General features: G+C 35.7%; 1 protein-coding gene across 8 annotated transcripts in view; it reads left to right on the top strand.

The window, feature by feature from the left end:
- Positions 1 to 24,021, top strand: part of ARAP2 (ArfGAP with RhoGAP domain, ankyrin repeat and PH domain 2) — a 210,179-nt gene that overhangs the window by 170,556 nt on the left and 15,602 nt on the right. For all 8 annotated transcript variants that reach the window (XM_012474969.2, XM_012474970.2, XM_012474965.2 and 5 more), the window contains 3 exons: positions 12,004 to 12,143; positions 21,633 to 21,715; positions 22,818 to 22,853. In XM_012474969.2, coding sequence (XP_012330392.2) covers positions 12,004 to 12,143; positions 21,633 to 21,715; positions 22,818 to 22,853 — 259 coding nt within the window. The remainder of the gene's footprint in view (positions 1 to 12,003; positions 12,144 to 21,632; positions 21,716 to 22,817; positions 22,854 to 24,021) is intronic.

The raw sequence follows: 24,021 nt of genomic DNA, 5'->3' as shown, positions 1-24,021 counted from the left end.
CCTGCCTGTGCCTTCTTAAGGATTGCAATAGGATTTCTCTGTACTTGTATGAATGCACATGTCATAATGTAGTGGTTCTCAGCTAGAAATGGTTCCCCTCCCTTCTCTCCTCACCCACAAGTCATGGAAAATACTCATCTTGAGACATTTCTGACTGTCACAACTTGGAGATTGGGTAGGGAGGCAGGTTTTCTTGTATTTAGTGGGTACAGACCAGGGATACCTCTAAATATTTTATAATACACAGGAAACTCTACAACAAAGAACCGTCAGGCTCAAAATGTCAGTGCTGATGTTGAGAAATCCTAATTTAGATAATCTGTAATATCTGTCCCAATTCTGGAATTCAGATATTCTTTCATTATCTTTCTGTTGAAATTTTTCTTTGTTTCTTTTTTTTTGTGATATTCCTCTGAAATAGCTCTAATTCTCCATGTTGTGAAATGTTTAAAAACTACACCTAGACATAATGCCTTTGCTGTTTTGTGAATGCTAGTAGGCTTCTATGTGAATAAAAATAGATAACAATTTGATACTAAAAGGCCGTGTTATAAGGGAAGGTTTTGTATGTCTGAGGGTGAGGGTAATGTAACCCAAAACAAGTTCACCATTAAATGCTATTAATCTTCAGGGTGTGACTTGCCGGGGAGGGAACAAACAACCTAACAAAGTATAGATTGCGCTGATTTCGAGCAATCATATATGAGTAAAATCTTTGTTGTGTAAGAGCAAGAAGAAATGGTGCAGTGACAGCCTGTACATTGGCCGTATCCACAAACTGGGTAGGAAGATTAGGTGATCTGGTGATATTCCACCTATCCCATTGCATCTTCTAGCTGGAGATATTAGTGTGACCTGTGATAAAAGCATCAAGCCTCTATAAGATCTGGACAAAGCATCTTGTATTTGAAAAACTGGAGAAGAACTAGAGAAGCCAAGCAGAAGAAAGAAAGCTGGAGGCTTAAGCAAAGTTCAGAGATTTGGATGAAATATTCTTTGTTTTTTGTTGGTGGTGTTGTAGTTTGTTTGTTTTGAGATAGACTCTTGCTGTGTCACCTAGACTGGAGTGCAGTGGTGTGATCTCAGCTCACTGCAACCTCTGCCTCCCAGGTACAAGTGATTTCCTACCTAAGCCTCTTGAGTAGCTGGGATTACATGCACTCATCACAACGCCTTGCTAATTTTTGTATTTTTATTAGAGACCAGCTTTCACCATGTTAGCCAGTCTGGTCCCGTTGCTAACCTCAAGTGAGCCACCTGCCTTGGCCTCCCAAGGATGAAATATTCTTTGGAGTAAAATGTCTGTGAACTTCTGTGTCACTTTCTTACCCATTTCATGTGTCTAACAGGGCAGGAACCATAAAATCCACCTTTGCCCTGAACTATCCCTACTACCTCATTTTATCAAACCAATATGCATCTTTCTTACCCAGAAAGAACAGAAATTCTAAATGTATGACAACTGTTGAAATATTAGAGTACAAACAGCATGAAATAATGGACTACTCTAGGTCAGGATGTTTATGAAGCACTTTCAATCACAGCAAAGTTGTTCAGCTAGATGATTGTAGACATCTCTCCTTATACTGAATGTGTCTTATTCAAGGAAATCTTTCTTGGTTAGTTTTTCTTGTACATGCTATCTTCCTGTAACAAGGCTATATTTTACTCTATTACTCACTAAAAGTACATGTTTAGTAAAGTTTAAAAATATATAAATATATGAAACATTTATAACTGAGCAAGTGCTGACAAAATTTTAGAGGACTGCCAGCTTACTTTTATCTAGGTAGTTAGGGAATACTTTCCAGAGGATATATCAACAGATCATTATCGTGAAAATTGTGTGTAGTTCTTGATATTATAGTTTAGATAACTCCTGGGATATTAAGATAGGGACATTAGAGGAGCTTGCTGGTTGGGAGTGATGGATGGAGCCACAGAATTCAGTTTTGGATGTGCTGAGCTTTAGGTGTCTGACATGTGTTTGAGGATATATACCTAGAAGGGAACTAAATACCTAAACCCAAGTAGCTCATTGTGTGGAAAGTGGTTTTAGCCTTGGCAGAATACTAAGTCATTCAATTTTAGTGTTAGAGTAAGAATATCAGAGAGCTAAACACAACACCAGCATTTAAAGAATAGATGTAGCAAAAGAGGCCCCGTCAAGGAACAGTCAGAAAAATTGCAAGAAAGAAAGAGAGAAACGACACATAAATTGTCAAAGGAGTAATTTTTTTTAAAAAAAGAGTGCTTAACATTGTAAAATGATGCATGAAACTAAGAAAGGCACCTGGACATATATTGTTATTGTGGTTGATAGTGATGGTGATCATGATAATCATGACCATTATTTAGAAGTATCCCAGGATGTTAGATATTACGAGACCTGAATTATCATTCTAGTATAGTTGCTTTCTAATCTTGTTACATGATTGTAAGCCACAATTTTCACGTTTGTCCATAAGATGATATAACCTGTCTTTTCTACTTTGCAAAGTTGTATGGGAATCACATGAAAGAAAATATATGAACACTGAAAACTCCAGTGCTCTCTCTGTATTTATTAAGAGTGTGCTGAAAATTATACATTCATTTAATATAAAAGAACCATATAACACTAAATTATATTTTAGAAATGTTCATTATAATTCAATGTAATAATGAAAACAGTATAGGAAAATAATTTTCTGCTTTATGCTATTTGCTGCATTAGTAGTAAAATGGCAGAAATTCTCTGGTAGTTTTTTAGTCAATCCTGTTCCAGTAGTAACTGTATTTATAATTTATTTAGAAATAATTTAATTATAGAAGGATGTCAACAGGTTACTTGTTCTGTTAGCCACTGCTACTTCAATACAGTCTTCCATAAGTATCCGTGGGGAAGTTGGTTCCAGGACACTGCCATGCCCTCCCCACCTACCTGCTTGTCATGGATACCAAAGTCTGCAAATGCTCAAGTGCCTTATATCAAATGGCGGAGTATTTGCATGTAACCTATGCACATCCTTCCAGTACTCTCAGCCATCTCAGATGAGTTATAATACCTAATGCAATGGAAGTGCTATGTAAATAGCTGTGCTGTGATTTTTCTATTTGTATTTTAAATAGATATTTTTTGTTTTTTGAATATTTTTTGACATGTTGGTTGAATCAGCAGATGCATCATCCATGGATACAAAAGACCAACTGTACAAAAAGCATAAAGGAGAATAGACTGGAGTGAAGGGAGTATATTTTGCTTATCCTTAGAAATAGATTACTTTATTGAAGTGTCACAATGTGTCTATATCTATTAGCATTAAAAAAGTTCCCCCCATAGTGTTCTAAAAATAAATCTTCAGGTGTTAATTAAAAAAAGAAAGAAGGAAAGACAGAAGTGATGTACTTTCAAGCAGCTATTATGTCCATTTTAGTTTCTTCTCAGTTATAGAACTAAATTTCATCAAAATGTATTTTGAGTGAATATCATACAATGATTGAAATAGATCAGTAATTCTACCTCCTCAAAATTATAAAAAATGCATCTATACAGTCAATTCTGAAGAAAAGTAAATATGCATAATTTTGAATTTGGAAGGACTTTTCAGATGTTATCTTGTAAATATTGCAGAATTACTTGATGTTGGCATAATTTCAAGGGAGTTGCTTGTCATGGAAACTGCTCATTTGGACTCTTCATCACTTAGAGTACATGGTGACAGGTAGAACTTGGAACAAGGAATTTTTTTAAGATACGGTACAGCTCTGAAGAAATAGTCTTTACCAGCAAGAGAAGAAGAGAGACACATGCAGACCATGAAAAATAGATCAACTTGTGTATTTCCTTGTCACTGATCAGATAATATATGAGAGGTAACAATAGTTCATAGTTACTGTGAATTTACTATGTGCACTGGGCTAAATGCTTTACTTACATTATTTTGCATCATCTTCCTACTAATCTTAGGGTCCTTTAATACTACTTACAAATGGAGAAACTGGGATATAGAGGTATTACGTAACTCTTTTAAGGTGACCTGCTGGTAAGTGGAGAAGCAGACATTATAGTCAAGATCTCTCCAAATCCAGCTTATATATTCTGTCCTAAACCCCTTACTATCCTGATATCAAGGATAAATTAGGTTTTTAGACTCTTAGAAACTCAAACTATAAGTCATCAGACTTTTGGAAGGAAGGGCAGTTATTTCTGTGGTGTTTACCATAGACTTTACAACACAGAGAAAAATTATGTCTGCCCTCCATTAATTAAACAAGGGCTTACATTCTTCTTGCTCTGTGCCAAGCACTCTTCTGAGCAATTTATATGCCACATCCACTGGGTGAGTACTGTATGTATTCTCATTTTGCAGATAGGAGAATTGCAGTTTAGAGATTACTACGTGAGATCTAGCTGAGAATGTGGTTGTCATTCAAGCCCAGGCAGTCTAGCTCCAAAATGTGCTCTTAGTCATTGTATCATGTCAGCTCTTACCTAGATTGGAGAGGAAAAACCAAAGTAGACATTTTTTTAAACAGGAAATAGAAAATGAATATGGGCTTAAGAGTTAAATGATGAGGCAAATATGACTTTTCCTATTTGCAAGGGTGATAGTAGATCTTGGAGTTTAGTGGCATGAGTGAAAAAATATGGACTGGAGTACTTGGAAGAATCTTCATGGGTGAGTTACTTCCAGAAGTAGGAATCCAGTTTATACAGAATCAAGGAAAACAGAATTTCTCTCAAGATCACTCAAGTGATCAATTTGGGTCAGACCACAGAGACAAGGATTGGTTTTCCAAACAGTGTATTATCAATTGAACTTAAACATTATGTTTTAGTTTAATAATTTACAGAGATGGTTAGGAGGAGTCCATTTATTTCACATTTTAAAAGTCAGGAAGGCGAGTGTAGGCTTTTGACTTTAGGAAGGTAAGACTTTCATCATTAGAAAAGTAAAGCTCTTTTGGACAGGGGCTTGTATAAAATAATGAAGACTGTGTTTTCATAACAAGAATCTGCAATTGTCTGTTGGAACCATTAGAAAGGTAGGATATGGAGTTATAGAATTCTGAAATCCAGGTATTAGATAGAAAAGGAAGAGTGTAGAGTGATAACAATGGAAGGGAAGTGGAATTGAATCCCAGAGAGAATTGCTGAAAGGATAATAGTTGATTGCTGGCTGCCTGGACATGGAGTATAAAGGGGGAATATATATCTGAGAAATGCCATTCCTGAATGTATGTATCTCTTCTCTCTCCACTTCCCCTCAACCCCAGCCTCCTCCACCTATCAATTATTTAATTGGGAGGTGGGGCCTGTGGCTAGGAGGTAACTGTCTTTGTATTTAAAAATTGAGGTTGTCAAGTGGCTTAGAAAAATCTTTTTTTGGAGGAGGGAGCTTATTAGTTTCATTGCCTGTTACCTATGTCTGTTCTGCTTAAATGAGTCTGACCATTCTGCTTTGTTTCATACATGTGACTTCTAAGAGCTTTTCTAAATAGATAACAAATTGATAGCTCAATATAGCTTACATGTTTGTTTTCTTACTCATAGTGTTAATTCTAAAGACGTTTCAATATACTCCAACCTACCCTTCCTCATCCTAGCAACTACCAAGAATAGGGGAGGGTTTTCTGATTCAGTAGAGGTAACAGTCTGCTGTAATTTGATTGGAATAAAATATCAAAATGTAGTAAATGAGATAGTACCTATTAAGTTGCATCCCAGGATTTATCTTTCGGAGAATTTAGTGCTTTGAGGAGTGCATTAAACTTTCAAACCTGTTATACTCACACAAAAAAATTAGATGGTTTTCCCTAGTAGATTACTTAACGGCTTCCTTTAGCACTTTAATTATGTACATAGCTGTTTTCTTCTTCAGTTAAAAGCAAATATACATGCCATGTCCCTCCTTTATTTCTTTTGTTTTTAAATCATATTACTAAGTTTTCTATGCTTAGTAACTTGTACATAACATCATGGCTAGCGTTTCTATTATGAACCATATTATATGAAGTCAGTTTCTTTGATTAGCTCAGAGGGAGCCAGTGGACATTGAGTGACTATATAGCAAAAGTATGGCAAAAAGCATTGTTTATGTGGCATTAGAAATATTAGTGCTCAGAAGTTAGAAACTAGGAAAATTTGACATCTAGGAACATGAGTGTGCAGTGTAGAAGTGTGAGGATTGCAGGATTCCAGAGAATGGAGAAGCCAAAAGCATAGGACCTAGACAGGAGTTCTTACTAGAATCTCAAGAAATATTAAGGAAGGATCCTACTGCAGAGGTCCTGCTGCAAAGTCTTGCATACCAGGACTTTTAACTCTGCTCAAAAGAGACACATGGGACATGAAACTTTCACATTTACAAATTAGAGTTTGAACCCACACCTGATGAGGTCTGGAGAGCAGATGTGATGGACACAGCTGGCATGAGCTTTGTACTGAACCAAATTCCTCTGGAGCAAGGGAGCTTTCTGCCTAGCATGAGGTCAAGGGAGCATGAGTAAAGTACCCCAAAGTTAAGGGTCCAACCGGTACCTGAACAGTTTGGAAGAATGAATTACTGGAAGCCATTCAATTCATGACCTTGATTTTGTTACATACAGAGTTACACGAAATGTATCCCAAAGTGTTTAGCTTTATTTTGGCCTTTAATTGGTGGATTTCTACTTTAACTTCTTGGCAACAGATAGGAATTTAGTTGTGAGAGCTTTAAAAAATTCTTTTAAATCATAATATTTATCATAGATCTTTATATTTCAAAGTATTCTTTGTTCTTGCCTCAACCCTAACATATATTCCTTTCAAAACGTTCATCCTGAGTCCCTTAATACTGTGCACACTGAGGTTTATGCTCAGTATACTCAATCACATGTAATGATTTTTAAAGTAAATGTTAATATTTAAACGGTATTTAAAATTTGAACAATATTTTCCCCTAAGTCTGTTTTCTCTATGAGTTGTTTACTTTAATATTAGACATAGGCTTATTTCTTATTGTTAAAAATTGCAAGATGTATTAATTTGAACAAAAATGTAAATGAAAAGTACTGTCAGAAAGTTGAATGGATTTTACTGACTTAAGCCATATAAATATCTGTATTTCACAACTTGATTATAACTTGCTTTTAAAAATACCTATGTCCAAACCAACAAGGCATTATAAATGACTCTCTCATTCTAAATCAGCTATATGACCAAGTCTATACAATCTTTAACATATTTCTTACTGTACTTCTTAGCTATAAAAATCCTTTAAAATAGTGCTCTGTGGAATTGAATATTAAGGCATTGTACCAGAACACAAATTTAGGCACTGTGTTTTTCAGTAGTTATTTAAAAGTCACAACATACCTCAAAAGAACCTATTAGTATGACAACGTGATTAATAAAATACTGTCTGAAGTCAGTATGTGTATCATGAAAACTACTGAGGTTTGTTATATGTGTTTATTGTGTTTATTCGTGGTTAGGATCAGTCATGTGATTCGTATAGGAACATGGAATGACTACCATTCCATTAGGATGGAATGAGTTGTAAGAAACTATTTGTATTTTTAACTTTTGTTTTCTTATGCTAATTTTAAGTATGAAAATTTGTATGTTATTTGCTGGATTAGTAAATGTTTTCCCCAAACATATTAAGGGTTGTTGGATTTAAGACTTTCTCTCTTTTTTTTTTTTTTTTTGAGACGGAGTCTCCCTGTGCCACCCAGACTGGAGTGCAGTGGTATGATCTTGGCTCGCTTCAACCTCCACCTCCAGGATTCAAACAATTTTCATGCCTCAGCCTCCTGAGTAGCTGGAACTATAGGTGCACACCATGACACCTGGCTAATTTTTTGTATTTTTAGTATAGATGGGGTTTCACCTTGTAGGCCAGGCTGGTCTCAAACTTCTGACCTCAGGTGATCCACCCACCTCAGCCTCCCAAAGTGCTGGGATACCAGGCATGAGCCACCATGCCCAAAAAGGATTTGTGTGTGTATGTTTTGAGACAGAGTCTTGCTGGGACATCCAAGCTGCAGTGCAATGGGGGTGATCTCACCTCACTGCAAATCCCAACTCCCAACTCCCAAATTCAAGTGATTCTCCTGCCTCAGCCTCCCAAGTAGCTGGAATTATGGCACGCACCATCATGCCCTGCTGATTTTTGTATTTTTAGTAGTGACAGGGTTTCACAAGTTGGCCAGGCTGATCTCGAACTCTTGACCTTGGGTGATCTGCCTGCCTCGGCCTACCAAAGTGCTGGGATTACAGGAGTGAGCCACTGTGCCCGGCTAAATTTTTTTCTAAAGTTTTCTTTTGTCAATTTTGGAAATGATGCATGGATATTTAAAATTCTATCACTTTAATACCAGGAAGGTATTAGGCTGATAGACCTGATACAGTATTCTACCATACACTTTGGTGTATCTTATCCTATGTAAGACCCACAACAATCCTTCAGGATAGGTGTTGTTACTGTTATTTTACAGGAAAAGCAGAAGCTGACACCTTAATGACCATATCATGGCTATTTGATTTGAGATTTCTCTTTCTTTTTATTGTTCTTCAGTTCTCAAGTAAGCAGTTGAATATGTATTTGGATTTCAGGGGAAAGTTTTAGACTGGAGATATATGGACAAATTTATGCATCATAAAATACAAATACAAATTTGATGTTCTCACAAAAAAGTGTTTTTGTGTTACAAAAGTTCTAAGTGTGGCACATTGTCAGTTTGGCACATGAAATATGATTACTGGTATAGACTTTAATCTCTTTTATGCACACAGCACCTTTTATTCATCAACTACAACAAATACAGGACACGAGAGTACAAGGTGTATTGTGGTTTTGGTTTTGCTCTGTATTTATTTATTTCTGCTAAACCAGACCTAGTCTTCAATCTCTTTTTTTATCATTTACTAATTTTTGTGTCTTTGGGCAGGTCATTTTAATTCCCTGAGTCTCATTTTCTGGCTTGTAAAACCAGAACAAAAATTATCTAACTTGAATGTCACAGAATACGAATTCCAGAAACACATTTAGCCATCTTTAGAATATGCTAAAAATAAAATGTAAAAATAATGAGAAAAAGATGAATCATTATAAAAATTTAAGTGGAAAATTTAGGGCATACATTCAAACTATAGAACAACATCTATTGCTTGTGGCCCTGCCTCCTCTTCTCCCACCCTACAAGGCCTGGGCATGGGCAGAAAATTGTGGGACAAAGGAGGGGAGCTTTTCTGACCTAAGCCAAAGTTTTCTTGGGAAGGAAAGAACCATCTCAGTGCCCAATGCCCCTGCCAATACAAATTAATCCAAAAATAGGTTCATCTGACATGTCTTTATACATCACACATCATCAAAATTGATTTTAATAACAGACATTTTGTTAGGTATCTGTGATATTTTAATACCTGTAAAAGCACCTTCCCAGTCTAGCTAAGTGGACCTGACTTTGAATTCTTATTACAGCACTCTTTAGCTATGTGCCTTGAATAAGTTTCATGATTATTTCAAACCTGTTTCTACATCTATAAAATTATATTAAGTGTAGTTAATCTACCTGAAAGTGTAGTTCTAAGCCTTTAATGAGACAGTCATGGAAAGAGCTTGCACCGTGCTTGCCTCATGCTCCACATACACTAGGAGTGATTATACAAGTTGTTCACTAAAGAGTGGTCAGATTATTACCATTATGTTATCGCTTCATGCCTTCACATATTCTGTCTTTCTGAATATTCATATATTCTGTCTTTCCCTTTTCCATTTCCATTGTGTTCCTGGGAATTCTATAATTTTATTTGTCCCCCACCACAGTGCCTAGCACAAAGCTTGATAGTATGAAAAAGTACATTTTTGATGGAAGAATGAATGAATGAAGAAACTGGTGAAATAATGGCAAAGAAATTGAACAGGTTCTTTGGTGGAGAGGAATTTCCTCTTATGCCTGTTCTTGAGAAGTGAGAGTCAGTAAGCTTTTTTCCCTTAAAGGTCAAGAGTTAATGTTTTATAAGTCTCAAGGTCTCTAAAACAACCACTCAACTCTGCCCCTGTAGCATGTACGCAGCCATAGATAGTACATAAGTTAATGTGAGGCTGCATTCCAATAAAACTATTTTTACATGAAATTTGAATTTCATGTAATTTTCATGTGTCATCAAACTTTTGTGAAATTTTGTTCAACCATTTAAAAATATAAAGATTATTCTTAGCTCATGGGCCATATAAAAATAAGCAGAGGGTTGGATTTGGCCTCCGGCCGTAATTTGCCAATCTCCGAGCTAGAAAAATAATGTATAACCTAAACTAGGGGAAATTCTGGCTTATTAGTCAATGTCCATTAGACCTATCATAATAGTAGGAAAATAATATCATGGAAATGTGAGAAGCCCTCTCTAGTGATATGTTACATTTAAACTTAGACTCAATTCTTGTAAAATTCCTCAGTTTCTTCTCTGAGGCAGCAATAGCTAGAAAAGAACATGCATTTAAAATTGGAGTTTTACCAAATATCTTATGTTCTGACTTACAGGTGAGAGTTAAACCTTGGGTATACATAGATATGGATATGAAACAGTAGATACTGTGGACTCCAAAAGGAAGGAAGAGGATAAGGGCTGAAAAAACTTTGTTAGGTGCTAGATTTACTATCTGGGTGACTTGATCAATGGAAGCCCAGACCTTAGCATCACACACCCTTGTAACAAACATGCACATGTACCCCTGAATCCAAAATACAACATTTTTAAAAAGTTGAGTTTTAATCTCCTTCAGTGAGCTCTGCAGCCTTGGGGAAGCTGCTTAACCTTCCTAAGTCTTAGTTTTACCATGTGAAAAATGAACATAATCATCACAACTTTTTAGTGTTATTAGAGATATATATAAAGTCTGGGTATCTAATAGGTACTCAGTAAGTTGTACCTATTAGCAAAACAAGCAATTATTGTTTAGATTTAGTTTTTCAAATCTGTTGTTTCTCAAATCAGTTCTGTTTTCTCCTGCTATTTCTTTTCTCTAATTCAGAGGTGCATGTGCAGGTTTGTTACATAAGTAAACTTGGGTCATGGGGGTTTGTTGTGCAGATTATTTCATCACCCAGATATTAAGCCTAGTATCTATCAGTTACTTTTCCTTATTCTCTCCTTCCTGCCACCCTCCACCCTCCAATAGGCCCCAGTGTGTGTTTTTCCCTCTATGTGTCCATGTGTTCTCATCATTTAACTCTCCCTTATAAGTGAAAACATGTGGCACTTGGTTTTCTGTTCCTGTGTTAGTTCGCTAAGGATAATGGCCTCCAGCTCTGTCATGTCTCTGCAAAGGACATGATCGTGTTCCTTTTTCTGGCTGCATAATACTCCATGTTGTACCGTATTTTCTTTATTCAGTCTATCGTTTATGAGCGAATTGCTACCTTAGCAATTTTGCCTTTCTTACCCTTGCCTATTACACATTTATAAAAATTTCTTTAATCCCTCAAGAATTTATGGATTTTGGGTCAGAATTCTTAAAGATGTTTCCTTTTTCATCTGTGTATTTGCATTTTTTATACCAATGGGGTTCAAAAGAAATAGAATACAAGCCATATATAATTATAAGTTGTCTAGTAGCCACATAAGAAAAAGGTAAAATGAAACAGATAACATTACCAGTATATTTTATTTAATATCACATATCCAAAATACATTTCGACATGTAATTAATATTTTACAATTGTAATATTTTACTTTTTTCATAGAAAATCTTTAAAATTTGGTACATACTTTACACTTATTGCACCTCTCAACTCAGAGTAACCACATTTTGTGTAATTTCTAGCCTGTGGCTAATTGAACAGACCAGGCAGGCCCATATGTGATAAACGGCAATATGTCAGGCACCTGGTTTTCCCAGTTCACCTTAGACTTTAGTAGTAGTAAGCAAATTCTTATTTTACATTATTAAAACTGACAGTGTAGAAATGTTTTGTATTAGATTTCAAATAAGTAAAAATGTACCCAACTCACAAAAGTAATGCTGTACTTTACAGACCGGAGTGCCCTGGGAAGCATCAAAGAAGGAATCTTGAAAATCAAAGAAGAACCATCCAAAATACTATCTGGAAATAAGTTTCAAGACCGGTATTTTGTTTTACGAGATGGATTTCTCTTTCTTTACAAGGATGCGAAGGTATAGTATTTGAACATACATACGTTTTTATTTATATGGGTATTAACATTATATTTTATACTGCTCTCAGCCATCTCTCTTGGAAGTCACTGCCTGTAGTATATAAAATGCATGGTAAGCTGATGATTTCCTTCAGCCTCTGGGCTATAATATTAATGCACTCAGTAACACAGTGAAGAATTTTATAAGACCTTTCTAGGCACCTCAGATTTTGTAGGGCAGCGAATGACTTAAGCCCTGAAGAAAAGTCTAATATGTGTTATAAATCAGCATCTCAGACAATAAAACTAATAGAGAATATGTGATACCCTAAAATAAAAAGCTTCAGATTAGCTACTGGAAATTAATAAAAGGTACAATAAAATGGTAAAACCCAAGTTAAAATAAATCTCATTAGTATCTTTTCTATACATTTGAATACATTAGCTCATTTAATTTTATATATATTAATGTAATCTTATTGACATATTCCCTGTAATTTAATGCCCTAAAAGTTCTTATTAAATAATGTGGAATGGATAAGAGAACTAAAGATATAAAAGTGGGAGTAGATAATGGCATAGCTATACAAATATTGAACTTAAGTTGGGTGTAGTGGTTCACATCTGTACACTTGACCTTGGGAGGTCAAGGTGGGCAGATCACAAGGTCAAGAGTTGGAGACCAGCCTGGCCAATATGCCGAAACTCCATCTCTACTAAAAATAAAAAATTAGCCGGGCATGGTGTCAGGTGCCTGAAGAACCAGCTACTTGGGAGGCTGAGGCAGGAGAACCACTTGGGAGGCGGAGGTTGCAGTGAGCCAAGATAGCGCCACTGCACTCCAATCTGGATGGCAGAGCAAGACTCCATCTCAAATAAATAAATAAATAAATAAATAAATAAATAAATAAATAAATAAATAAAAATATTGAACTTAACATCAGAAAATCTCATTTCTGTGAAGAGCTACCTGCATGAATAAGTAACTCAACCTCTCAACCTCAATATCCACATCTGTAATTTAAGATAGTATGAGTTCTGCATGTCAGGTTGTTTTAATGCTTTAAAAAATATATATGTATTTTTAAAATATTCTCTGGGTGCAGTTTGTATAAGTTTGTTCACTGTATTAAAATTCATTGAGCTAAATATGATTTATATACTTTTATATATGTATTATATATATACTACAATTTTAAAAATAATGCATTAGGATAAGAAAAGCAAAACAAAGATGTGCACAGGCCCCACCCCCAGGGATCTGGTTTTTATAAGACTGTTACTGGTGCTGTTAACAGCATTTTTATTTAATTTTTTGAATTTTTTTTTTAGCTTTTAATTTCAAAAGTACAAGTGCAGATTTGCTAGATAGGTAAACTTGAGTCATGGGGATTGGTTGTACACATTATTTCATCACCTAGGTATTAAGCCTAGTACTTATTAGTTGTTTGTTCTGATCCTCTAACTCTTCCCACCCTCCACCCACCAAAAGGCTCCAGTGTCTGTTATTCCCCTCTGTGTGTATCCATGTGTTCTCATCATTTAGCTCCCACTTATAAGTGAGAACATGCAGTATTTGTTTTTCTGTTCTGTGTTAGTTTGCCAATGATAATGGTGTCCAGTTCTATCCATGACCTTGCAAAAGGATATGATCTCATTCTTTTTTATGGATGTATACTATTCCATGATCGTGGTGGATAAGTTTTTGATGTGCTGCTGGATTCAATTTGCCAGTATTTTGTTGAGGATTTTTGCATCGATGTTCATCAAGGATATTGGCCTGAAGTTTTCTTTTTCGTTGTATCTCTGCCAGGTTTTGGTATCAGAATGATGCTGACTTCATAGAATGAGTTAGGAAGGAGTCCTCACTTCTTAATTTTTTGAAATAGTTTCAGTAGGAATGATACCAACTCTTATTTGTACATCTGGTAGAATTCAGCTGTAAATCCATCCAGTCCTGGCCTGTTTGTGGTTGGTAGACTTTTTGTTACTGCTTAAATTTCTGAACTGTTTATTGGCCTGTTCAGGGATTCAGTTTTTTCTTGTTTAGTCTGGGAGGCTATATGTGTCCAGGAATATACCCATTTCTAGTTTTTCTGGTTTATGTGCATGGAGGTATTTATAGTATTCTCTAATGGTTGTTTATATTTTTGTGGGGTCACTGGTACTATCCCCCTTATTGTTTCTGATTGTGTTTATTGAATGTTCTCTGTTTTCTTCTTTATTAGTCTAGCTAGTGGTCTAATACTGTTTGTGAAAGTTCTTTTTAAAGTTTGAAACAGTTTTAAATACAATAATAATAGCATGCTCATCCAAAGATACCACTAAGAATATGAATAGGCAAGTCCCAGATTGAGAAAATTCTGTTAATAGATGTACTAATAGTCCCAGATTGGGAAAATGTATTGATTAACATATATCAGAAGAAGGACCCGTATCAGGAATATAAAGAGCTCTTCTAAATCAACAATAAGAAAAATAGTTCAATAAAAAATCCTGGCAAAGTATAGAACAGACATTACATGAAGGAAGATGTAGAAATGGCCAATAACCCATTGAACCAAAAGTGTTCAACATCATTAGTAATCAGGAAATTAAAATTAGAACCACAAACACTATTTTACATTCATTGGTATGACTAAAATCTTAACAGTGATAACACCCAATATTAAAAATGATGTAGAGTAATTAGAACTCCCACATAAATTGTTGGTGGAAGGGTAAAATCACACGATTACTCTGTAAAACTATTGGTCAGTTTTTAAATGAAGTTACTAACATAATCTACCCCATGATCCATCAGTTCTACTCAAAGGTAATTATAGTCACAAATGCACTTGTACAAGAATGTTCATAGGCAGATTTATTCATAAAAGCTGATACCTGGAAACATTCCAAATGTCCACCAATAGGAAAATATTCTATTCATATAATAGAATACTACTCTGCAACAAAATGATTATTAACACAAGTGAATTTTTAAAACCTTTGGAAACAAAAGAAGCTTGACACAAAATGGTATCATATAAATCTGATCATAACAAGTCTAAGAACAGGCAAAAACCCTTCTATGGTGATAAAAGTCAGAAAGTGTTTCCTTAGGTTGGGAGCAGAGTTTGCTGCAGAATTGCCAAGGCAAAGGGTCACTTTGTAGATTGAAATTTTCTTGATCCTGTTTTGGATGGTGGTCACGTGGGGGTATGCAGCAACAATTCTGTTTCTTTGAGATTCAGGTAGTACCAAGGCAATTACTTTAAATGTAGAATGGAAGTCAGCAGGACCTGGAAAATACTTTTTATATTGAATTATAAAATTCACTTGGGTAAACATTGCTTGCACACTTTCAGTGAATGGTACTTCACTGTGTTCTGTTGTGGAGATGCACAAAGAAAGACCACAGTGTAACATCTGTTAATACGTTATGAAGAAAGAATTTTTGGCAGCTTTCCAAAGCTGCGGGTGTATTTTGTGGCTTCTGTTTAGCACTCCCTGTGCTTTAATTACTTTCCCTGTATATTCCTCCAGCAGAGAAGCCTCCATGTGGGCATGAATAAATCATAGTAGCATCCAATTCTGTGTATGCATTCTATGTTTCCTTTCCTCAAGGACAATGGAATGTCCAGGCAGGAGACTAATAAAACAGCCTGAATTCTGCAGCCCTTATCACAGGTTCATATTATATATGCACTTGAACCGCCACTTGATATCCAGAAGGGAGTCTGGATATATCAAGTGGTGACTGTCATTTATTATCATTCTTCAATTTTACCCATAGAGGAATAGTATATTTTATAGAATTATGGGGTTATGTGATGGAACACATCAGATTTTAAGGTTCATGAACTTTAGATTTATGCTTGTGAAAATACAGGCTGGACTTCACAGCTTATTATTCTTGTCAACTAGAACTGAATCTTGATAGAATTTTGTTTGGTTTTGTGCAGTGGGCCACCCACCTTGATCTTCAAAAGACTGATTTCTTTCATCACAGTCCTTGCATATACATAATATGTTGGTTAAGGATCACTCTTGCAGTTGGATATCTGCCTGGGGTATTTAGAAATCAACCTAAACTTTTTCGTCCCATCAAGAACTGACACTTTTCATTGTGTAGCAACAGAAGGTTGCTAAAAACAAATGGAGTAGTTTGTGGTAGTAGTAATGACAGGGAAGTCATAATGGCAGCAGCTAACATTGAAGTTGCCATTAATATATGTGTGCTTTTCTTTTTTTTTTTTTTTTTTTTTTAATTGCATTTTAGGTTTTGGGGTACATGTGAAAAACATGCAAGGTTGTTGCATAGGTGCATACGTGGCAGTGTGATTTGCTGCCTTCCTCCCCTTCACCCATATCTGGCATTTCTCCCCATGCTATCCCTCCCCAATTCCCCACCCCCCCGCTGTCCCCCCCACTCCCCCACAACAGACCCCCATGTATAGTGCTCCCCTCCCTGTGTCCATGTGTTCTCCTTGTTCAACACCCGCCTATGAGTGAGAACATGTGGTGTTTGATTTTGTGTTCTTGTGTCAGTTTGCTGAGAATGATGGTTTCCAGGTTCATCCATGTCCCTACAAAGGACGCGAACTCCTCATTTTTAATGGCTGCATAATATTCCATGGTGTATATGTGCCACATTTTTCCTGTCCAGTCTATCATCGATGGGCATTTGGTGGGAGTGTAAACTAGTTCAACCATTGTGGAAAACAGTGTGGCGATTCCTCAAGGACCTAGAAATAGAAATTCCATTTGACCCAGCAATCCCATTACTGGGCATATATCCAAAGGATTATAAATCGTTCTACTATAAGGACACATGCACACGAATGTTCATAGCAGCACAGTTTACAATAGCAAAGACCTGGAACCAACCCAAATATATGTGTGCTTTTCTATGCAAAACAGAGTTCTATATATTTTATTTGGATTATTTCATTTTATCTATACAGTTACACCATGAGATTGCTACTCTTTTTATTCCCACTATGCAAATGAGAAATAGACTCTCAAAGACATTACATAACTTGTCCAAAATCACATACACAGTAAGTGATGGGGTCAGAATTATTCCCAGGCATTGTACTTCAAAGGCTTTATGCAGAAACTTACAAAGGAAATTTAACATTTGTATTACCTTAGTGTTTTTGCTGAAAGAATTTTATGTGTGTAGAGAGTAAATTGTTTTCATTAAATAGTATCAAATATTTTAAAATATGGAAATGCAAACAATTCAGTTTGTACGGTATTTTCTCTCAAGTGGATGTACAGTTTAGTATCTGCCACAGGGAAGGCTGTTCATGCAGTGACTTTTACAGATGAATTGTTTTTGTAAGTGAGATGAGGAGTCTCATACCCCTTAACGGAAAAAGTTTTGCTTTAAGAATTTGTATCTGTTTGAAAGAGTTATCTTGCTAAATCTGAGCTACCTTGCATGAACTGGGAGGCAGTGATGGTCCCAAGCACTTGTCTAAAGACAGTGCTCTTTAAGGACACTGAACACATTTTTTAATAACAGTGACCTAAAGTTATGGAATTATTGTCTAATTATTAAGTGTTTGAAAGTTATATTTGCATATTTGTCAGAATAAATTAATGTAACTGATACTTTGATTTGTACATTTTGAAAAGCAGATGAAAGATTTATGCTTTTCCTTTAAACTCAAACTCTGATTATTTTCAACACATGACTTCATTTCATTACTTTTTCATGTTACCAGTCTATCCCTATTAATATCGATGGTGAATTCATTGGCAATGTTAACTTTTCAACTGATTTTACAGTAAATTATCAACAGTAAAATCTCCCAACTTATTTGAGTAAAGAGTTATCATTTGTTTTCGTGGTTGGCATTAATATATGTGTGCTTGTATATATTTTTAAAATGATTTAGTTAAAAGAGAGGAAAAATTACAAATTGAGAAGTGTATTTAAGGAGACTTTGTGTTAATTAGAGATAATTTATGAATGCTCATTAAGAACAAATCACAGTAATACACAGGGGAAGATACCTTTTGTTCTGCAAGTTTTCCCTGTGCAGAAAATGTTAATTATTTTCAGACTTAATTTACATAAAAGGTGAGAGGTTTCAGAGAATATAGCCATTATACTGTTAATGGTGTGAAGAAAGCAAATGGGTAAAGGGGGTCATTAAAAGTTGCATACACTTTAATAAGCAAATTCTTTTTAGCCACAGGAATACTTTTTAAGCATACTCATTTAATTGGCTTAGTTAAAAACTTTACTTTGAAATATAGTGGCTGAAGCAACACATTTCAGACTTCATAATAGTCTAGTATATTGAACTTTTTAGAGAAATTCTCTATAAATTACACATACCAAAAGAGAAAGTTGTAATAAGCCAACAGTAAAGTGATCTTGCCAAACGACATTTCCTTTTATAGAACTTTCCATTAAGATCTATATAGCTCCACTTTATGAATATTCAGTTTCAAAATGGAAATGGAAAAGAATGTGTTTCTACGATTGCTAATCTCAAATTATATCATTTGTGTGGTTTTTTTTTTTTTTTTTTTTTTTTTTTTTTTGGACAGGCTATGGTATAAAGTAATGAGCTTGAATGCCAGGATTGACTTTGGGCAATCAATTAAATTACTTCAGAGTCTCAATCTACTTATTACCAAAAGTTTTCCAAAATGTAGGCAATCCTGAAACGTCAATGTCCTGTGTAAATGAAGACTGTCTGGTTCAGCCACAGTGTTTCTCATTCTCAAATATGCAAGTCCTGTCTTCCCCATACTGCTAGAGTTGTAGCCTACCCTGCAGCCTCTGCTGGGACTGTGTCTGAGGGAAGAGCAATCTAAATTATTAAAGGGAACACAAACCTTGGTTGTAATTTGATTTAACCTCTGACACAGGTGGCTAGGAGTCACCTGTACTGCATACATTCCTAATAGCTCTCCTCTCCTTGAATATATCCTATTGTGGGCACTGACTACCTTACAAAGCTACCTCACTGTTTCATAATCGACAGTTCAAATTGTTAAAATGCTGTTTTTTAAAATTCAGCAAATTAGCAGGCTACGAAATCAATACCCAAAGATCAGTCTCCAGTTGGATTTAAAAGAGAAAATGCATAAACTACTTGAAAACAACCTTAAAAGAAGTAGAGGTTTATGTGAGGGAAACTATAGAACTTCTCTGATAGAAGTAAAATTAATGTTAAATCTACTAATATTGATTTATAGAGTTAATGCAATTATTTTAAAGTTTGCCAAGGAAATTACTTTTAAAATATTCAAAAATACTTGATAATTCACTTCAAAGGATAGTTAAGAATAATTTGAAGACTTTTTGGGAGATAAGAAGTAAAATAGTTTTGAATTATTTTCCCATCCAACTATTAAGGTATACAGTGAAACTAAAATACCTTAAATATTATAATCCTTGTATAAAAGTGAACAACGAACAATGGTACCATAAATTTAGGTAAAATATCATATGTTAGGATTTAATTTTTCATAAATATGCCACAAAAAAGTACATGTCTGAAGGAATGTTTGTTCAATAAATTGGGGTAGAATAATCGTCAACAACAAAAATATTTTATCTAAATTATCATTTATACTGTATATTAAAAAACATATTCCAGATTGACAAAAGATTTAAATCCTGAAAAATACCGACCCTTAAAGCTACAAGATCATAAAACTGAATATTTATCAGCTACATGGGAACACTTTAAACTTAAGCAAATGTTAAGAAAGTACTCTCAAAAGACCAATATGTTTGACTTATTAAAAAGAAGGTAAACAATGAGCTAGGTTAAGGCAAAGAGAAGTTTGGACAGAATATTTTATTTAAAAAGACAAGGCAATTTCATATTAAATACATAAAGAACTAGTACAAACAAAGGCATGGATAAACTGTTTACCACATCAAAACTGCCAATGGCTAGCAAATACATAAATACACACTTAACATTTGTTTTACCTTAGTGTTTTTGGTAGGGTAAGTAAATGTACCCTATCAGTTTAGCCAAGATTTTTTTCTTAATCATATTCCTAGCCTGTGACTCAGTGGTTACATTTCTAGAAATCTAGCCATAGGGGAAAAAATTCAAAATATGTTTTTTAAAACATTATCTACAATGATAGTAATAGTGAAGTTAGTGATAATAGAGGTTAGGAATAAATTCATCATGTAAATTCCAGGCCTTTGGTCACCACAGCATTATTTCTGATCATCTTCCTGGTTACTTTTCCCTCTATTTCTTTTACATCCTCCTAACCTATTTGCTCTATGAAACTAATTTTTAATTTTATGAGCCTATGTTCCTCTCTTTTCCAATGTGACTGCTTTCTGAATATTGGGAGTGGTGTGAAGAATTGATCTAGGGCCAACTGTAAATTTTTAATAGTCTATTTTAATTATTAGGATAATTTTTATTAATTTGGATATTTGAGATTGCTCAATATATGTTCATATATATTCACAAGTCTGTTTTCCATAATTCCGAAATCCAAAAAGTACAGAAAATCACAACTCATTTGGTGGCAAAATCTAACCCAAAACAACATGAAGATATATATATCCTTTATCTTGAAAATATGAATATTTTTGAATACAGGGTACTGCCCAGTCAACACTGGTGATGTGGAGTTACAAACATATAGCATATTTTTTAAAATATGAGAAAGCACTTCTGATATGTATTAGGGTCCTCTAGAGGGACAGAACTAATAGGATAGATGTATATGTGAAGGGGAATTTAAGGAGTATGGACTCCTACAGTCACTAGGTGAAGTCCCACAATAGGCCGTCTGCAAGCTGAGGAGCAAGGAAGCCAGTAGTGGCTCAGCCTTAGTCCCAAAACCTCAAAAGTAAGGAAGCCAACAGTGCAGCCTTCAGTCTGTGACTGAAGGCTGAGAGCCCTGGCAAGCTGCTGGTGTAAGTCCAAGAGTCCAAAAGCTGAAGAACTGGGAGTCCGATGTTCAAGGGCAGGAAGCATTCAGCACAGAAAAAGGTGAAGGCCAGAAGACTTAGCACGTCTGCTTTTTCATCTTCTCCTGCCTGCTTCATTCTAAGCACACTAGCAGCTGATTAGATAGTGCCCACCCAGATTGAGGATGGGTCTGCCTCTCCCAGTCCACTGACTCGACTGGCAGTTTCCTTTGGCAATACCCTCACAGACGCACCCAGGAACCGTACTTGCCATCCTGCAATCCAGTCAAGTTGACACTGAGTATTACCCATGACATGATGCACATCATCTGACCACAAGTGTTTTTGAATCAGTAATTATAGAGCCATGTGTGGGTTTGTATATACCTGTGTACACATGTATAACATTAATATATCCGAAGTTATCTACTAATATGTATTTGATTGTATTGTAAATTGAAAGACTCTTCATTTACTAAACTCCTGAAATGTTTGTTTTATGAAACATTGATAAACTAAACAATTCTAAACCCAATCATTAATGCTCAAGGAAAATGTAAGGAAATGTGTAAATCCATTTAATTACGAATTACTTTGTTTTCCTTACAGAGTAGTAAACATGAAAAAATGTTTTCTCTGAGTTCAGTGAAGTTTTACCGTGGAGTGAAAAAGAAAATGAAGCCTCCAACAAGGTAAAGTTTGAAAGGGAAGTGCTGAAAGAAAAAAAAATTATGGGAAAATATGTCTGTTTAAGGATTTAGGGATCAGTGGCATTAGTCTAACTTTTTATAGAGTAAGTTTTAGGCAAATTTTTTAAGTTGTTTCCCTGTCACGAGGTTCTTATGGCAGATCAAGGAACTCGTGTGAGTAGATAAGGAGGGATGATGTTCCCACTGAAACTGAGACTGAGCTCCTTGGTCATTGCAATCTCTCTATGTGAAGCAAGAAATCAAGGGAGGTCCTGTCTACTGGGAAGTTCATGGCTTCCTCTGTATCTCATTCCTTGAGCTGTCACATGACAATCTGAGGGTGTCTCAGACAAGTCTGTACACAGGAAAGCAAATGCTGCCCTCCAGCTTCCTGATGCTTGGCTTCTACAGTGTTTTGGTTCTGGTTCTGTAATTTTCCCTTTTTACTATGCTGACTTTGGTACTGGAAACACATAGCATATGAGTGGTAGAGAGGAGGTGGATGCCTCCTACAGATCGTGTGCCTCTTTAACACTTCACAGACCCCAGAGTTGGTTTATACCACAATTTCTTATGAGATTACTTCGATTAGCTAATAAATGTTTGCACTAATACTTAGTATCATGAACATCATTTTAATGAACTATATGTGCTTGCTTCTGAAATTTTGTTGCTGGTAATTTCTTTACTTTTGCCTTCATACTCAGTTTCAAAGCCTAGCACATATACCTGTGTTTTAATAGGCGTGTTCTTTAATTCCCCCGGTATCAGTACTCTCTATGTATCATCTTACTTCAGTCATTTTCGTAGATATTTGGCCTTATTCAGTTGGCCTTATTCAGTTAAGAATATCTTCTCAGACACAGCTCTTCTCTGCTCCATAACATTACAAGCCTCCTTCCCTATATATAAAGGTGTAGCTAGATCCCTTAGCATTTAGCATTCACCTCTAGCTAAGTCAAACACATTGAATTATCACTTGTGGAAATCTATGCATTCCCACCATTAAAGCTCATCTCCTTAACATCTAATCCTGTTTTCTGCCTTGTAAAATGTATCATTTTAAATTTATGTGCCTGTGTGTGTTTTTTTCTATGTGATGCAGTTGGGGATTGACCGCATATTCAGAAAAACATCACTGGTAAGTTAACAGCTGACAACTTTTGGAAGTAATATATATTGGTGACAACTTCAGGAAAAGAATAACTTCAGAATTTCAGATAGAACTGCAGACGGAAAGTGTTTCACTAAGAGAAATTAGGGTTGTTTATAAAGACTTTGAGTCTAAGAAGAGGAAAACAGAGGCCAGGCGCGGTGGCTGACACCTATAATCCCAGCACTTTGGGAGGCTGAGGTGGATGGATCACGAGGTAAAGAGATCGAGACCATCCTGCTCAACATGGTGAAACCCCGTCTCTACTAAAAATACAAAAATTAGCTGGGCATGGTGGCGCGTGCCTGTAGTTCCAGCTACTCGGGAGGCTGAGGCAGGAGAATTGCTTGAACCCAGGAGGCGGATGTTGCGGTGAGCTGAGATGGCGCCATTGCACTCCAGTCTGGGTAACAAGCAAAACTCCATCTCAAAAAAAAAAAAAAAGAAGAGGAAAACAGATTTTTATCAGGGTTCAAGTCTCATGTATCCTATTTGGCAATGACTCTGAAGAGAGACTACCTCTAATTTCTTCCATAGTTATTATGAGTATGGAATTCAGCTTTTTTATGAGATAAGTAGGTGATAATTTTAAAAAGATTAAGAGCTAGCTAAAATCAGATTTTAAAAAGACATATATCCTGCTCTCAAACCTGTTCTTTCTATATATGTACTTTTTGTTTTATACTGTTACCAGTAACCACCAATATTTCTAGAGAGTATACTGTTTCCTGTGTCTAATCAGTCACCGAGCCATATGAGATCTGCCTCTTCACTGTGCCCCTCATCCACCTACACCTCTCTATTCTCAGGGCCAGGCCTTCACTGATCTGCCTGGATTATTCCAGGAGTACTAAGTGCTCTTCATGCCTATGCTTTGCTTTTGTTCTGGCGAAATTCTCCACCTCTCCAATGAGGAGTGTTTTCTACACTGTACCATGTTTCTCTCCTGCTTTTAAACTTCTGTGAACTCTTTCACCTATCGGATCAAGCACAGAATTGTTGCATGGCATGCAAGGCTGAATATGACTCCATCAACTTTATCTCCCACAGCTTTTCCTTTCTCATTTAAGGACAAAACAGGCATCTGTCTTTATTCACCACGCATTCCTTGCTGTTTCAGATCTGCATGTGTGATGTATATAGCCCCTCTACTGAG

The sequence above is a fragment of the Aotus nancymaae genome, unplaced genomic scaffold (genome assembly GCF_030222135.1).
Source record: "Aotus nancymaae isolate 86718 unplaced genomic scaffold, 86718_ANA_hifiasm-v0.15.2.pri h1tg000006l, whole genome shotgun sequence".
Lineage (NCBI taxonomy): Eukaryota > Metazoa > Chordata > Mammalia > Primates > Aotidae > Aotus > Aotus nancymaae.
This window is presented reverse-complemented; position numbering and strand designations above follow the sequence as displayed.